An 18,710-nucleotide genomic window follows, 5' to 3' on the forward strand; every position below is an offset into this window, starting at 1 on the left:
GAATGATTATAACAATCCAGTAATTCCATTATTTATTTACATTTAAAGTGTTCATCTGCCAATTTCTTGATCATTGAAAGTTTAAGCAAATCCGCTGATAGAAAGGTTGTGAGCAGTGGTAAAAATCTTCTGAGGTGTATATATTTCAATGCTAGGTGTATTGCAGGGAAGGCGGATGAGTTGAGGGCGTGGATTGACACGTGGAATTATGATGTTGTAGCAATTAGTGAAACTTGGCTACAGGAGGGGCAGGACTGGCAGCTTAATATTCCAGGGTTCCGATGTTTCAGATGTGATCGAGGCAGAGGAATGAAAGGTGGGGGAGTAGCATTGCTTGTTAGGGAAAATATTACAGCAGTGCTCAGGCAGGACAGATTAGAGGGCTTGTCTACTGAGTCCTTATGGGTGGAGCTGAGAAACAGGAAAGGTATGGCCACATTAGTGGGATTGTATTACAGACCACCCAATAGTCAACGAGACTTGGAAGAGCAAATCTGCAGAGAGATAGCAGACAACTGCAGGAAACATAAAGTTGTGGTGGTAGGGGATTTTAATTTTCCATACATTGATTGGGACTCCCATACTGTTAGGGGTCTAGATGGTTTAGAGTTTGTAAAATGTGTTCAGGAAAGTTTTCTAAATCAGTATATAGAGGGACCAACTAGAGGGGATGCAATATTGGATCTTCTGTTAGGAAACGAAATAGGGCAAGTGACGGAAGTCTGTGTAGGGGAGCACTTTGGATCCAGTGATCATAACGCCATTAGTTTCAATTTGATCATGGACAAGGATAGATCTGGTCCTAGGGTTGAGGTTCTGAACTGGAAGAAGGCCAATTTGAAGAAATGAGAAAGGATCTAAAAAGCGTGGATTGGGACAGGTTGTTCTCTGGCAAAGATGTGATTGGTAGGTGGGAAGCCTTCAAAGGGGAAATTTTGAGAGTGCAGAGTTTGTATGTTCCTGTCAGGATTAAAGGCAAATTAAATAGGAATAAGGAACCTTGGTTCTCAAGGGATATTGCAACTCTGATAAAGAAGAAGAGGGAGTTGTATGAAATGTATAGGAAACAGGGTAAATCAGGTGCTTGAGGAGTATAAAAAGTGCAAGAAAATACTTAAGAAAGAAATCAGGAGGGCATAAAGAAGACATGAGGTTGCCTTGGCAGTCAAAGTGAAGGATAATCCAAAGAGCTTTTACAAGTATATTAAGAGCAAAAGGATTGTAAGAGATAAAATTGGTCCTCTTGAAGATCAGAGTGGTCGGCTTTGTGCGGAACCAAAGGAAATGGGGGAGATCTTAAATAGGTTTTTTGCGTCTGTATTTACTAAGGAAGCTGGCATGAAATCTATGGAATTGAGGGAATCACGTAGTGAGACCATGGAAACTGTACAGATTGAAAAGGAGGAGGTGTTTGCTGTCTTGAGGAAAATTAAAGTGGATAAATCCCTGGGACCTGACAGGGTGTTCCCTCGGACCTTGAAGGAGACTAGTGTTGAAATTGCAGGGGCCCTGGCAGAAATATTTAAAATGTCACTGTCTACGGGTGAAGTGCCGGAGGATTGGAGAGTGGCTCATGTTGTTTCGTTGTTTAAAAAAGGATCGAAAAGTAATCCGGGAAATTATAGGCTGGTGAGATTAACATCAGTAGTAGGTAAGTTATTGGAGGGAGTACTAAGAGACAGAATCTACAAGCATTTGGATAGACAGGGACTTATTAGGGAGAGTCAACATGGCTTTGTGCGTGGTAGGTCATGTTTGACCAATCTATTGGAGTTTTTCGAGGAGGTTACCAGGAAAGTGGATGAAGGGAAAGCAGTGGATATTGTCTACATGGACTTCAGTAAGGCCTTTGACAAGGTCCCGCATGGGAGGTTAGTTAGGAAAATTCAGTCACTAGGTATACATGGAGAGGTGGTAAATTGGATTGGACATTGGCTCGATGGAAGAAGCCAGAGAGTGGTGGTAGAGAATTGCTTCTCTGAGTGGAGGCTTGTGACTAGTGGTGTGCCACAGGGATCAGTGCTGGGTCCATTGTTATTTGTCATCTATATCAATGATCTGGATGATAATGTGGTAAATTGGATCAGCAAGTTTGCTGATGATACAAAGATTGGAGGTGTAGTAGACAGTGAGGAAGGTTTTCAGAGCCTGCAGAGGGACTTGGACCAGCTGGAAAAATGGGCTGAAAAATGGCAGGTGGAGTTTAATACTGACAAGTGTGAGGTATTGCACGTTGGAAGGACAAACCAACGTAGAACATACAGGGTTAATGGTAAGGCACTGAGGAGTGCAGTGGAACACAGGGATCTGGGAATACAGATACAAAATTCCCTAAAAGTGTCATCACAGGTAGATAGGGTCGTAAAGAGAGCTTTTGGTACATTGGCGTTTATTAATCAAAGTATTGAGTATAAGAGCTGGAATGTTATGATGAGGTTGTATAAGGCATTGGTGAGGCCGAATCTGGAGCATTGTGTTCAGTTTTGGCAGGAAGGATATAAATAAGGTTGAAAGAGTGCAGAGAAGGTTTACAAGGATGTTGCCGGGACTTGAGAAACTCAGTTACAGAGAAAGGTTGAATAGGTTAGGACTTTATTCCCTGGAGCGTAGAAGAATGAGGGAAGATTTGATAGAGGTATATAAAATTATGATGGGTATAGATAGAGTGAATGCAAGCAGGCTTTTTCCACTGAAGCAAGGGAAGAAAAAAACCAGAGGACATGGGTTAAGGGTGAGGGGGGAAAAGTTTAAAGGGAACATTAGGGGGGGCTTCTTCACACAGAGAGTGGTGGCAGTATGGAATGAGCTGCCAGACAAGGTGGTAAATACGGGTTCTTTTTTAACATTTAAGAATAAATTGGACAGATACATGGATGGGCGGTGTATGGAGGGATATGGTCCGTGTGCAGGTCAGTGGGACTAGGCAGAAAATGGTTCGGCACAGCCAAGAAGAGCCAAAGGGCCTGTTTCTGTGCTGTAGTTTCTATGGTTCTATGGACGCACATCTCTTGCTGGTCACAAAGCAATTTAACAACTATACTACCGAGCAAAAATCTATTCTACAATATACTTTATTGCTAATGTTTCTATAGTGAAATCACAAGAGATAAAGTGGCCAGTATACTGGAGCTACAGAGCCCAGAACTGAATTCTAATCAAATTTCTGTACAACTGAAGCACAACTGCCCGCAGGTCACTTTCGACAAAGCCCAGCATTCTATTAATCTCTTTAATTGTTGTTCTAATGGCATATGCAAATTGACACCTAGTTCTAGTTCCTAGTTATCATTTAGAAAATTTGCCTTTATTTGATCCAAAATGGATAACCTCAATGGATTCCGATGAAATGAACTTGCTGCAGTTTTGTTTTTTGCCCAATTGCTTAGCAACCTCCCAGTCTACATGGAATGCTAACAGAGAAAGATGCTGCGAGTATAACTGCACTAATTGCAATATACTGCTAATAATAAAAATTAAAAATAAAAAGCGAGAACATTTGAAACATTTAGTTGAGTGTTGCTTAGAGATCTAATCATCTTCTGCATCTTAGTCTTACGGGCTACCTGCATAAATAATCCATGAACACAGGTACTATCTGATTCCAACAGTTTCTTATAAAATTATCTCCTTGCTCAATTCAAATTTTACAATCTTAAATTTAAAGTTGCTACGAAAGGCTACACATGGGAGTTGAAAAATCACATGGAATTGAAAAAATACTTAACACATTTCATATTCTTAATTTCACATCTGTATACAAGTAGATTGTTAAAAACTTCTACTTCCTTATACTGCTGGAGTAAATCACAAACCAATTACATATTGATGAATGTGCAACTCCACAAAGTTCAGAAAAATGAAGTTATATGAAGCAAAGCTGATATTTTCCTTGAAAGCAATTTCATTCTTACCTGTCTACAGATGAACATAACTGGTGTAACTGTAACTGCTCAACAGTCAATGTCTGTGGAGAAGCCTGGGACATCTAGAAGTATACAGAGTGAGAAAAAAAATCAATTTTGCAGATTGAAACTTAAGAAGTAGAACATTTCATTTCCAATAATTGGCTATTAATTATACAGCATAAAATTCTACTTAAATAGATTTTCTCTGGGACTCCTCTTATGACTACATGAGGCCTATACTATTGTTCAATTAAACAGGAAACTAGTTTCATGACCACTGAACAACTCATGTCTTTTAAGAGAAGGGAAACCTTAATGTACAAAATTGACTTAGTATTGAAAAGTACTTCCAAGCAGCTGCTCTCGAATGTAATTCACCTGCTACATAGTTGGAAGTTGGCAAGATATAGAAAGGAAGGGATCCATCACACCTGTAAATTACATTTAGAATACATCTCGTCACTCCCCTTTTCCCAAATGCCTCTCTCCCATCATATCCTCTTTCTATTTTCTGCTTTTTTCGCACTATCTCATTTCTTCCCTTTGAGCTAGCTGCTACACTGCGTACTGCAGTCAATGCCCATAATACCTTATATTCCACCCACCCAGTTCTTGGATTTTTTTTTTTAAAACTGACTGCTCTGCACTTTTTATTCAAAATGAAAGAAAACGGGAAAGAACCAGACATGCCATCTTTCAATCTACTGCCTTCACTCCCTCGGCTTTTGTCTTTGATGGAGCTAATGCAACAAGTCTACATAACATTTCTTTGCTGTTCATTAAACATTAGTTGTGGTCAATGCTCTGAAAAATTCAGGTACAAGTATATAATTACATTACTAGCATAAATACCTCTTGCGATGCTTGTGTCTGTAATTGAGTTGGAGGCCCAATCTGGTTCTGAGTAGTAATGGTTCCAGGTTGCAGTCCTCTTGTTTGTCCAGCTGCTGAAGATTCAATGTACGGTAGTGCCATACTTGCAGCATGCCCAACATGATATGATGGTTGTGTAACAGGCTGAGATACAACTTCAGTAGAAACTGGAAGTGGTGGTGAGACTATAGTGGACTGAACACCAGTAGAAGATTTCACAGGACTTGGAGCTACACTTGGCAATTGTGTTGAATAATTCTATAAAAGACACAAAAGTAGATTAGAAACAGTTGACCATTATGCAGTTTGTCCTTAGCAAAAGAAAACAAAATATTAAATTTGCAACCAACTCGTATTATGCAAGATCTTCATTTTTGCCTTTTATGAATTCTAAGCAAAATAAATTTTACTCCCTACTTCATTGATTACTCCAACACTATACAGTTCTTCCCAAAGCCACATCTATAATGTACTTTTAAGACAAAAAAAAGCAGCAGAAAACTCGTACATAAATGATGAAAAATTGTACCAAATTATGCACATTATGGTCTAAACTTTAATTACAAATTCATGCAAGGTACCTAGATCAGCAAAGCCTTTTCAAAGTTTTAAAAATTTTCTCCATGTCACTCCCTTCATTCTAAACACTTTCTCAAAGACTACTGCTGTATTCTTATACCCTACAGAAGCACCCTTGCCTTGTCTGCACACATTCAATAGCTAATTTAGATCTTTAAATCATGTTAGGCACAACTTTTCTTTACTGGGAGCTTTTATCCCAGCTTAGGGTCCCAAATTAATGAAAGGGAAAACTCAGGTGGTTTCAAGATTAATGTAACAGTGTATTTATGCTAGTACACCAGTTAGAAAATGAGAGTTTACGACATCCAATTCTTAAACTTTTCAGGAAGTTACATTTCAAATCGAAACTAAAGTCATAGCACAAGTTCAGAAAGCATTAGCATTATTTCTGCTCAACACCAATGCTCCATTATTTTTTTTTATTTACAACTATGCGGACCAACCATTAATTTGAGCAGGGATTTTTGTTTATACAGCCTGGAATCTGCACCGCACTTTAATTATACATTATATAAAAGAAAATTCCAACTGAGCAACAACAGAGGCTATACATGTGGGAGCATTTCACTTGCATAGCTTAGAGGGAACAGTGCTCAACATACACAAAATGCTGGAGGAACTCAGCAGGTCAGACAGCAGGTATAGAAGGGAATAAACAGTTGACTTTTCAGGTCTGGACTCTTCATTAGGACTGGATACAAAGGGGACAGAAGCCAGAGAAAAGGAGAAGTGAGAGAAAAGAGCATAAGCTGGCAGGTGATAGGTGGAACCAGGTAAGTGGATGGGGAAGGGGTGACGAATAAAGAAGCTGGGAGAGGATAGGTGGAAAAGGTAAGCAGCTGAAGAAACAGGAATCAGATACAGTACTATCGGAGAGGATAGTGGACAATGGAGAAAGGGCAAAAAGAAAGGGTCACCACATTAGCAGGTGAGAAGACAACTAGAATGGGGAATGGAAAAAGAGAGAAGGGGGAGGAGGGAAAAATTATCGGAGGTTTACAGAAATCAATATTAATTCCATTACTCCCAGATGGAATACAAGATGATACTTCTCCAACCTGAGTGTAGCTTCACTGTGGCATTAGAGGCCATGGACCTACATGTCAGAACAGCAATGGAAAGTTGAATTGAAATGAGTGACAACAGGAAATTCCATCTTTAGCGGCAGATGGAGCAAACGTAATCAACAAAGCGGACCCCCCCTCCCAAATCTATGTCACTAGTAGAGGAGGCCACAGCAAGAGCACTGGATACAGCAGATGACCCTGATAGACTTGCAGGTGAAGTGTTATTTCACCTGGAAGGACTGTTTGGGGCAGGGCCAAGTGGTGAAAGATGAGTGTAGGGCAGGTGTAATATTTGTCACACTTGCAGGGATAAGTACCAGGAAAGAGATCAGTAGGGAGGGACTAGTGGACAAAAGTGTCACTAGAGAGCAATCCCTATCCAAAGTGGAGAGAAAGATGTGCTTATAGTAGTATGATCCCTTTGTAATTGTAATTGTAGAAAACGGCGTGCTGGATACAGCAGCTCATAGGGTGTTAGGTACAGACAAGGAGAACCCCATAAATGAAATGAGAGCAGATGTGTGGGAATTGTTCATAATATACTCTCCTTTCAGAGACCTTTTTCAGCCCTTCACCTCTTAAACTAATCACCTTGCAGCTTCGTACTTCATCCCTCCTCCCTAAACACCCACTTTCCTTTTCACCTGGTTTCACCTATTACCCACCAGTTTGCACTCCTTCCCCTCACCTCATTCTGTCGTCTGTCCTCTTCCCTTCCAGTTCTGATGAAGGACCTTGGCCTGAAATACCAACTGTTTATTCCCCTCCATGGATGCTGCCTGACCTGCTGAGTTCTTAAAGCATTTTGTTTGTGTTGCTCAAGATTTCCAGCATCTGCAGAATCTCTTATATGTATTAGTTCTGCTCATCAAAGCATTTCAGATTCTGTAATTGCCCATATATCTGCATAGCTTAGCTGGGAATTCATAAGTATTGTCAACCAAAGTGCTTCAATACTGAATGTATGATAAAAATGGCAAAAGAAAAATCAGAAAGTTCAACATTCCAAGTAAATTTTATTATCAGAGCACGTACATGTCACCACGTACAACCTTGAGATTCTTTTTCTGCTGCATACCTAATAAATCTACAGAAGAGCAACTAAGTGGTTAACATCAGGAACCGTTAACTGCAAACAAACTGTGCAAATGCAGATATAAATAAATTGCAATAATTAACGAGCTATGAAACAAGATAAGAGTGTAGCTATCCCCTTTTGTTCAAGAGCTTGATGGTTGAGGGGGTAGTAATTATGCTTTAACCTGGTGGTGAGAGTCCTGAGGCACCAGTAAACTGATGGCAGCAGCCGAAAAGAGCATGGCCTGGGTGATGAAATCTTTTACGATGGATGCTGTTTTTCTATGGCAATGCCTCATGTAGATGTGCTCAATGGTTGGGAGAGTTTTACCGATAATGTACAGGGCCGAATCCACTACCTTTTCTAAGATTTTCCTCTCAATGGAATTGGTATTGTTCTAATACAAGGCCATAATGCAGCCAGTCAGCACACTTTTCACCATACATCCACAGAAGTAGCCAAGGTTTTTGATGACATGCCGAACTTCCAGACTCCTGAGGAAGTAGAGGTGCTATCGTGCTTTCTTCACAATTATATTTATATGATGGGTTCAGGATTGATCTTCTGAGACAGTAACACCCAAGAATTTAAAGTTACTGTCCCCTCTACCTCTGATCCTCCGATGATTATTGGCTCATGGACCAGAAAGTTATAACATATATTTAGTCAAAAGCAGTCTCAAGAAACGCATGGAAAAGAAAGTAGTGCTTCAAGTTACAAATAAATCCAAACAAGTTTTACTTGTTCAATACCAATTCTTCTTGTTGGGAAGTCACTTTACTATACTTCAGCCACTTAAAAAAGTGAAGGAATATTTGGAAAAAATCTGCACAAACCTAAACTTTTATGCACTGCAGTTCATACATTGTGACTTATACCATAGATCACAATATAAAGATGTTTAGACAAGCACAAAACAAAGAATGACAAAAACTAAATTACACTAATGCACACAACCAAACAATAAAACCTTTAAGTAAATTCTTTCAAATTACAAAAGTATAATATTCTTTGGGTAAGAATTTAAAGAAAGCAATTTTATACCACGTGTATCCATAGCATCATTAAGATTATTTCCATCACTGTAACGTCAACACTGTCCATCTGCTGCTGAAATATTTTACCATGCCATTGGTCGCTCTAAACTTCACTGCTATACTGCTAGCCAACCTCCATTATTCCAGTAGAGTCTATATTATCGAAAACTTTGCAACCTTTAACTTAACTCATAAGTTTTTGGCATTCATCAAACTATTTTTATCAATACAGAAGTTAACATTTATGCAATGATTTGATCTTAAAATTCTCTTCCTAACTCCCCCACATCAAACTATTATGACTTTACCCCATTCCATCACTCTAATTACCTCCAATCTGTTAGTCCTATATTTTATCATTTCTCATAATTCAAACATAGTCAACCTTAATTAAATCAGTCTACAATTCACTTAAGGTCTGGAATTCCCTCTCAAAACTCATTGAGCTCTCTTTCCTCCAAAATACATCTCCCAAACTCTCTCTTTGACCATTCCCCCAGTCAAACCTCCTTGCATGGATGTGAAGCTTATTTTTACTTAGTAGCATTTCCAAAATAAAGATGAGAAAATTAAAGAAACCAAGAAGATCAGAACCACTGGATTATCAACAACTACAAAACAACCCTCATCTGAAAACAGAATACACAGTCAAGGTGAAAAACCGTTTTCAATTGCTGCAGGATGAAGGAGGCAAATATTCCTGGGACATCCTGAAGGAATCCATGGTTGTAGCTGCAAAAACAACCATCCCACGAAAAGAATGGAAAAGTAAGAAGAAGTGGATAACTGAAGATATAATACAATTGATGCAACAAAAACAGACCATCAAACTAAGAGACAGTGAAGAATACAAACAACTTGATAAGACAATAAAAAGAAAATACAGAGAAGCTAAAGACAGATGGCTAAATGAGAAATGCTCAGAGATAAAAAATGCTACAAACCCATAACCCTGGAACAAAGTTGATGCACAATAAGATTAAAGAACTAACTGGGAAATTACCTTGCTCAGCAAGTGGATGCATCAAGGCAAAAGATGGCAGCTTAATTATGAACAAAGAGGAAATCCTAAACAGATGGACAGAATATATAAAAGAACTTTTGAAGACCAAAGAGGAGAAAAACCGAACATAAAGAAGAATCTTGAAGGACCCAGCATTCTAAAATCAGAAATTCGAGCAGCCGTAAATAAAACAAAACATAACAGAGCAACTGGTCCAGACAACATCGCTGTTGAAATGATACTGGCCTTAGAAGATTTTGGAAAAGAGAAAATAACAGAAATAGCAAATGAAATCTATGATCATGGGGAGACACCTGATGATTTAAGTAAATCAGTGTTCACCACGCTTCCGAAGAAAGAGGGAGCAACAGAATGTGAGTTACATCGTACAATAAGTCTGATGAGCCATGTGGCAAAAATTGTTCTCTGAGTAATCATGCCGAGAGCAAGACGCTGTATAAAACCAGAAATCAGTAAAGAACAATGCGGCTTTGTGGGAAACACTGGAACCAGAAATGCTATTTTCATGCTACGGATGATCTGTGAATGAGCCATCCAGGTACAAAAAGACATCTACCTATGTTTCACTGACTATACAAAAGCTTTTGACACTGTCAGACAGCAAGATCTTCTGGAAATGCTTCATGATCTTGACATAGATGGGAAAGATCTACATTTCTTAAGAAACTTATACTGGGACCAGACAGCATCCATCAGAATAGAAGGAGAAGTGAGTGAGTATGTGAATATCATGAGAGGAGTCAGGCAAGGTTGTGTCTTTTCGCCAGACTTATTCAACCTGTATAGTGAAAATATCTTGAGAAGTATCAAAGACATCAAAGGATTCACAATTGGAGGCCATAATATAAATAACATCAGATATGCTGATGACATCGTACTAATAGCTGACTCAGAAACAAAACTTCCTCCAGAACTACTCACTGGCAGCAGAAAGTAATCGCAGAGGCCTCTCAATCAACACCAAGACGACAGAAAGCATGGTCATCTCCAGAAAGACAAACATCCCACAATGTGTGATCAAGATCGAAAATACAAACATCAAACAAGTCAACAAATTCAAATATCTTGATAACCTAATAACAAGTAATGGCAGGTGCGACACAGATATCAAATACAGAATAGCAATGGCGAAAGAAGCTGTCCAAAAAATGAAGACCATATTTATGGACAGAAAGATGAGCACGTACACTAAAAACAGAATACTGCAGTGCTACATTTATTCTATCCTGACTTATGGAAGTGAATGCTGGACCATTTCCCCAGCAATGGAAAAGAGACTAGAAGCAGCTGAATTATGGTTCTACAGGAGAATGTTCAAAATATCATGGACCACACACACATCAAATGAAGAAGTTCTCAGAAGAGCCCAAGCAGTTCGATCACTCATACCAACAATAAGAGAAAGACAACTCAGATTCCTAGGACACATCATGCGGAAAGATAAACTAGAAAAACTCATACTCTCTGGAAAGATTGAGGGAAGTAAACCTTGAGGAAGACCTTGGCTTATGTACATCAAAAGCATAGCCAGGTGGCTACACATTGAGGAAATGGAAGTCATCCAAAAGATGAAGGATAGATCTATATGGAAAACCATGGTCACCAAAGTCTGCATCGGATATGGTACCTAGACAGACAGACAGCACTTCCATGAAGAGCCCAAAGACATTTTTGCTATGATAATCCAATTACAAAATTGTCAGTGTGTGTGTGTGTGTGTGTGTGTGTGTGTGTGTGTGTGTGTGTGTGTGTGTGCGCGCGCGCGCGCGCGCGCGTATGTATATACACACACACACACACACACACACACACACACACACAATATATAGATAGGCCTTGTTCGGGAATTGCTTTATTAAATATATAAATAATTGAATATAATTCTAAAGGATGATTTTAGCAAATAATTCTGCTAAGATCAGGATTTCAATGGTGTCTACAAGTGTACTAATGAATGCATTTCATATTTGATTAAACAAATATGCCAAAATATTTCCTCTTGTTCAGGGGACTGATTATAAAACATTATCTGCAACACAAGTATTTTCACCATAGAACAGAATATCAAAGGTAGCTGTTGGGGATTTTTAAAGTATTAACTACAATTTCTGAAGGTATTTGATAAAATAATTGGGCAGAATTTGAACTAAGAATTAGAAATCTCAGTTGTGTTTCAAAAAAATATGAGCTATGCCAAGGAAGACTCGTCATTAACAATTAAATTAGTGAACAAAGCAAAGGCAAAACCATGCATAGGGTACAAAAACTAGTATGCAAATGAATTTTCAGATAGTATTTCAGCTACACCTCAAAAACAGTTGTGAAAAGTAAAGTTTGTAAGCCAAATGCATAGCAAACCAACCTGGAATGAGATACCAGGGATGGGTGATTGTCAGATTAGAGCAGGATTGTGCTATATGAACTGGAAATAATATTGGTTTCCAGTTGCATAAACCATTTTGGGATAGGTACAAGAAACAAACTGAAGTCTGAAATTAAGTAGTATGGCTATGAAGGGAGAGGAATGCTGGAAATCACTGCAGCACAATGGATAACCAGAAATTTGGAAAACAAGTAGTACACTGGTCTTAATTTTAAGAATGCCTTGCTGCTGTTCCTTTACACTGCAGTGAGATTATATCTGCAGTATTAAAGCTAGTTTTGGTGTCTTTACTGAGGAGAGATATGCTTAGCTTTAAGATAACTCAGCAAAGATTCACAAGATAGATCTTTAGTAGGTGATCATCAGAGGATAAAACAAGAGCTGGTTTAAGAAGTAAAAGTAATCTCACAAGAAATATTCAACATTCTGAAAGGAATGAAAAGATAGATGCTGAAAGGCAAGCTTCCTTCTGCAACTTTCATATTTAAAGATGTGCAGAAGTATTTGTTTTACCTTTAACACAAGTAAAGATGGGACTATGGGTTTTCTAACTTAACAATTTTGCAGGAGAATTGGGGATTACATTTACTCTTGCCCACTCACATTCCAACGCTCTGTTGTACGAAGTTCTGCCTTCTACACAAGACCTCACCATTTTGGGTCTGGGTCTTGATTACGAGCAATTTGACATGAGGAATAGATTTGTATGTCCCAGATAAATACGAACTACTTGTCAGTGGCAGCATGTTTTGACCTACTGTGATTAAGTCCTCATTTTTCTGGCATGGATATCTATCCCAAAGTAACATACAATTTGATATTTATAATATGTCAATGAATGGTGTGGTAAATTTGCTTTAAACACCTCACAGTCATTATCATTGCCAGATATGCAGGATTCAAACTAGAATCGATGCATGTTAAAATGCTATCTATCACTGTAATTAAACTGAAGATGTCTACATGTAATGCTTTTAATAATTATAAAATAATTTCATATGTCAACAATATTATATCTGATTCTCCTTGCAATAAGTTTAAATTTTTTGCATTTAAATGTATTATGCTACTCAACTTCCGAGACACAGATAGTCAAATGACAAGTATTCCACACACAAATTATTTCTTTCAGGTTTAAGAAATACAGTAGTGTTAAAGCCAAGAATAAATCCCCATCATGAAACTTAGAGGATTCAGAAATTAGATTGTTGTTTCTTCAAGTGATTTAGAAATTAAATGATCAGTCAAGTTTTCTTGTTATCTGGAATATAATGAAGGTACTATAAATACCAAGTTACATGCAGAAACAACAGTCTTGATGTTAACCTGTGAGAAAATGTGATGTGCTAGAAGTATAGCACAGTAGCATATGGTAACATATACTTAACTTTGATTGAACTTTGAAAACATTATGTACCAGAAATGCTACCATTTTTGGATCATGGTCTTCTCCTTTAACCTGAAAATGGTTCTCCATTTAAAGCTTGGAATTCCATGCTCCAGAACAAAGGGGCATAGGCTCAAAATAAAGTATTAACCATAATTGGAAGTTGCTACCTCAGTTCAATATGGACTCAGATACTGAGTGCATTCAAGATTCAGATCAAGTGATTAAAGGATCTGGAGAAAAAGTGAAGAAAGAAGTCAAGGTCAAGAATTGGCCACAAATCTAATAATTCATTGAGTCTAGTTCAAGGGATTATATGGTTTATCCTCCTCTTATTCATTATAATTTTGTAGTCAATATTCCCTGGATTAATTCTAATTCAATACCTGCTCACTCCCAGCATCAAAATAATATATACTCAGGCAAATAAATCAGATGGGGTACAAAAGGGTACAAATTAAATTAATAGACCACGAATCTGAAACTGATATTTCTTCCATTCTGCCATTCCATCCTGCTAAAATCGAACAAAATCGCTCAAGCAGGTTCTGTAGGCAAATTTCTCATCATAACTGCTGGGAAAAGGCAAGAAATTACATTCTACTGTACAATTTTACATGATATTCTGGGTTAAATCACAGTCAAAAATGATGGTAGCAATCAGCAGAGAGAAAGTTTGGGACTACTACATATAGTTGTGTATAATCCTAAATTTCACTCAAAGGTAAATGCCAGTGCAACTGTCAGGACTTTTTGAAGTTTCAGGCCACTCCATTAAATATGTTAAATGTACTAAGTTAATTTTATTCTTAATATGTTAATAGCATATCTATATGTTCATGCAGCTTTAGGAATGTATAATACCCATTTCGGTATCAGTTTGACACTAAAATTAAACAAATAGTTTTAGTGTTGTTAAATTAAAAATCTGCCTTCCAATTTAAAACCTTCCAAATAGCAAAGAGCCATTTCACCACTTACAGAAGTAAATGCTTTATTCTAACATTCTATAGCATTTACTTCAGAAACTATAGGAACACAATAACTCAGTGTTATACCTGTGTTGAAGTAGGACCTTGTTGAGTAGCAAGCATTTGGTTCTGAACAATGGGTACACTTTGATGCGAAGAAGCAACTTGAACTGGGCCACTTGATTTCACCTGTGGCAAGGAATGCTGGGCAGATTGCTGTTGTATTGTCTGAGGGAGGAGAGAATTAGTCATGGTGTTAATTATAATGCATGTAAGTAATCCAGCTCCTAGCTTTGTTCAGTGGTCTGGAAAGGTGTTCAAATCTGCAAAATGAAAATAAGAGCTTGAAGTACTCCCATTTACTCCCACGACTCACATTTGATCTTTATAGAGACTTGCCAAGATACCCATAAATGATCATCAGGATCACTTAAAGACAATCATAACCAGGTAAGCAACAAGATATCTGCTGTACTGTCAGGCAATCTTCACTTGATCGACCTAAACAACTTGCATCAGCAGCATAGGATAATTGAACGATGAGGCGGAGTTTGCACTTTGCACTATGAGGGTCCCCTGGTTTCAGTTCAGTCTCCAAGCAAGCAAATTACAGCTTTTGGGCTTGATAAATAAGTAGTAAAGGTAGAAGGGGCAGGAGATGTGCAAGTCACATTCATCAGTAACATTTTTCCTCTGACATTTCCATCATGGAGTACCAAAAGTATTAGTTTGCACTTCCTGCAAATTGACACACCAATTCAAGAGATCACAAATGCAATGGCAACATAAGCTGATCTACCTTTATGAACAAATTTCAGAGCATCTAACAATACTTACCTAGTAAATGTTGGCTAATTAAAATATTTGGTCTAAATAATGACAGTCTTGCAACAAATATGCATGCTGCAATCTCAATCCAGTTATTTTAGGACAATGATTTTTTTAATCAAAGAAATATCTGGGTTATTTCTTAAAAAAGGAAAAAGTGGGCAAGTTATTAAAGAAGAAATAAATGTTCTACCTGTGGAAGATACGTTGGGGTGAAGTAACTGCCAAACTACAAGAAACAAAACAAAGTATGAGATACAGTAATGAAAGACAGTTTTATCAATTTAACTGCAAACTGAAGTTGCAGAAACCAGGAGAAACAGTTAACAAAAAGAAACACAGCCACATTTTCTTGACTTCGTAACTTCTGAAGTTTCACACATGGTACTCCATTTCACAAATTAAGGTTTTGCTCCCAAGAGTACACAACTTTGTCTGATTACCACAAGACTTCACAAATACAAGACTCAATTTCAAGTTTGTACCACCAATCATATGTTTTAGAAAATGTTCTTACGATCTTTAATGATCTTTACCTGGTTTGTCTGCTGCATGGAACTTGATGGCAGTTGTGAAGATGTAAGCTGTGAGGTCACACCCAGAGGAAGATTGGTTGAAGGGAGCTGGTTCTGCATTTGTACCTGCTTGATATTTAGATATTAATGAATTAATGATAAAGAAAATGCACAAGGAAGACACCTCTTAAAATCATATTAATTGGTAAGTATGCTTCTTCTGATCAGCATAATTTACTATATACAAACTTGCAAATGCATCTTTCTTGGGTTTAAAAAATTAATTTTAAAAGGCAACATTACTTGAAAACGTACAAAAATCTTTTCTATGATTAATCTCAATCACATAAATAACTACCTAAAGTTGCAATTCATAGCTAAATAATTGATTTTTTAAAAAATTAGGCACTGAATCAAAAGCATAGCACTATATATCCCAAACACAACAGACAAATTATTCAGGTCACGGAGTAATAGAAATCATGATTTGCAGGCTGCTATGCATTTCTGCCCCCCAACTGGTCAGGTTTGGCTTCTAAAATTCTAAACATATTTCAGCAAAAGGCAAGAACACCTGAAATATAAGTACCAATGGTAGACACTGTCCATCTGCAGAACTGTGATCCAGTGGCAAGTTCTGCTGGGATGAAACAGGTCGGTAACTTGATCCTTCCATGACTTGGAGATACAAGCCAGCTGTTCCCGAGGGTGGCGGAAAAGATTCTGTATTAGTCTGAATGAACACTGATGGATATGCAGAAAGTGAAACTGGCACACTTTGCAATGTTTCATAATCAGTGTCATGCTCCGGCAAAACTTGTTGCTGCTCATGATACAATGATACGTTGAAGTATGGAATTGTGGAACCCAGAAGTGGTGGTGACTGAAGTTCCCTTGCTTCTGAGGAACTTGACTGACCAGAGTCACTTGAACGCTGTGGACTGAGATTCTGAGAGAGTTCTTCTGACCTTGGCTGTCTCCTCCGCAGGAAGTCTCCTGGAAGTACCAAAGTATCTGAACTGAAATAAACAACTTGACCTTCGGTTACTGGCTGAAGCCTGCTGTGCATTCCAGTTCCTTGGCTGTCATCCAAACTGAGATCCATTGAGCCCCGCCGACTTCTGTAAGTCCTTTGAGTAGATGGCAGAAATGGAATATGGATACCATTAGTCTCCACGTGAACTGGAGAAACTTGAAAATCAAACACTGACCCAGTTCTGTTTTCATTTAATTGTGGAATAGGTGGCGCTGAATGAGGGGCAATCAAATGTGGAAGAGAGAGCCCAGTATTCATTGTCCCAACACTATTTTGTGTGCGTACACCCGCTATTGCAGATTCACTTTGAGCGTCCTTATCATCCCGTACAGGTATAAGTATTTCAGAAGGCACCGGAAATACTGCCTGCGGTTCTCCAACCTTCCCATGCTGTCCATGCATTTGTGTCACATCCTGCGGCAGTTGAAGATGAGAAGGTAGATTTGAAATATGAGCTGGTATCGTGTGAGAAGCCACCTGCATCTTTTGAGATATATGGCCCATTAGATTTTGTTTTGGGCAGGGGAGAAAAGTTGAACCACTAGAGGACTCCTCCAAACTCAAGGGCTGGGAATAAATCTGCTGCTGTTGTACTTTTACTTCAGTTGGAATTTGGTGCAAAGAAAGTGCAATAGTGGGAAAGTTACTATGAGTTACAACGTCATAGGGGTCTTGTAAAGTTTGCTGCAGCTGCACATTACAGGGATAAATTGCTGGATAACACAAAAGTGGAATGTCTTCAAACTGATCCAATCCTGATCTGCTTTCAATGAAAGCATGGACTTGCTCTGGTTGCACCTGACCTTCAATACGGATTGGTTCACTGGCAGACCTATGAGTAACCAAACCTTTCATGGCTGAGCTTTCAACATTCAGATTTGAAAAATCACCAGGAGACAGAAGTTTCTGTCCTACAGTCCTTGCCGTCGGCTGAAAGTGGCATGTTCGGGCTTCCAGGAAGGAAGTACTTTTGCGGCGTTGAGGATGAGCAGGTTTCAGAGGAAAACTTGGTGGTGGAGAGAAAGAAAATGGTCTTTGAGGAATAGATGGATATGAACCAGTCTCTGGTTGTGATGTAACTCCCCCACAAGGATGCACAAGAGATGGGGGCTGCTTTAACATGAAGACAAAAATCTCAAATCAGAGTTGAAAAATTAAAATGCATCACAAAATGATTTGTTCATTAGGAGTTACAATATAGAATAATAATAGAAGTGTTAGACAAACATAGAAGACATCTAAAAGAACTGAATGAATACATTAAATACAATTGTGGCCATAAGTTTTACGTTCAAATGCAGTTCCACCTCAACAGACACTGCATGTGAAACAGATTTACATTGAAGTTCACATCTTAAACTTGATTGCCATAGGTACTATATTAATGACTTGATCATTAAGTGTTACCTTTAAGATATTCAGTACAATTTTATCACTACCTTACAAAAAAGAATGACCAGTGTTTATTTTCCTAAATACATAGCTTATCTTCCTCATCACCAATAAAGTAATTAAAACTTTCTCTCTGGTAACTTTTTCTGCTGAGAATTTTTATGCCATGGTGGACTTCTATTTCTTTTATCCTAAAATATCCTTTGAGAGCTCACTCTCTGGGTCCCAAACAGTTTCACTGCCAATGCTTTGAACCTATTTTGCATTGGGCAAATTGAAATACTGTCAACTTACAAGTGGGAAATTCTCTAAACTTGTGTTTGCACATTGTACCCTAACCTAGGATTAGTGATAAACCAGTAGAGCTATCACAAGTAATAATACTTACTCCAATAAATGAACTTGAGGTATGCCAAATTATTGCAAATACTCTACATAATTAAAATCAAACTTACATTTACTGGGTGATCTTTCCCCAAATAAAAATTAATAATACAGAAACACTAAAATCAGTTTTGTATTCACAATTGTGAGTATCACCACTCGTCACTTTTAAATTATTTGAACAGGAAGTACTAACTCAAATAACAAAAATCTAACTAAATCTCATTTTACTGTAAAACTTAGTGCCC

At 38.1% G+C, this 18,710-nt stretch overlaps 1 protein-coding gene across 11 annotated transcripts in view; it reads right to left on the reverse strand.

Annotated features, from left to right (window-relative positions):
• Window positions 1–18,710, reverse strand: part of LOC140202656 (serine/threonine-protein kinase WNK1-like) — a 160,689-nt gene that overhangs the window by 65,057 nt on the left and 76,922 nt on the right. For 5 of the 11 annotated variants that reach the window (XM_072267777.1, XM_072267778.1, XM_072267776.1 and 2 more), the window contains 6 exons: window positions 16,240–17,799; window positions 15,672–15,779; window positions 15,329–15,364; window positions 14,395–14,535; window positions 4,758–5,036; window positions 3,912–3,985 (listed from right to left, as the gene is read on the reverse strand). In XM_072267777.1, coding sequence (XP_072123878.1) covers window positions 3,912–3,985; window positions 4,758–5,036; window positions 14,395–14,535; window positions 15,329–15,364; window positions 15,672–15,779; window positions 16,240–17,799 — 2,198 coding nt within the window. The remainder of the gene's footprint in view (window positions 1–3,911; window positions 3,986–4,757; window positions 5,037–14,394; window positions 14,536–15,328; window positions 15,365–15,671; window positions 15,780–16,239; window positions 17,800–18,710) is intronic. The other 6 variants (XM_072267783.1, XM_072267773.1, XM_072267774.1 and 3 more) reach the window with 5 other exon arrangements.

The sequence above is a fragment of the Mobula birostris genome, chromosome 9, assembly GCF_030028105.1.
Source record: "Mobula birostris isolate sMobBir1 chromosome 9, sMobBir1.hap1, whole genome shotgun sequence".
Classification (NCBI taxonomy): domain Eukaryota; kingdom Metazoa; phylum Chordata; class Chondrichthyes; order Myliobatiformes; family Myliobatidae; genus Mobula; species Mobula birostris.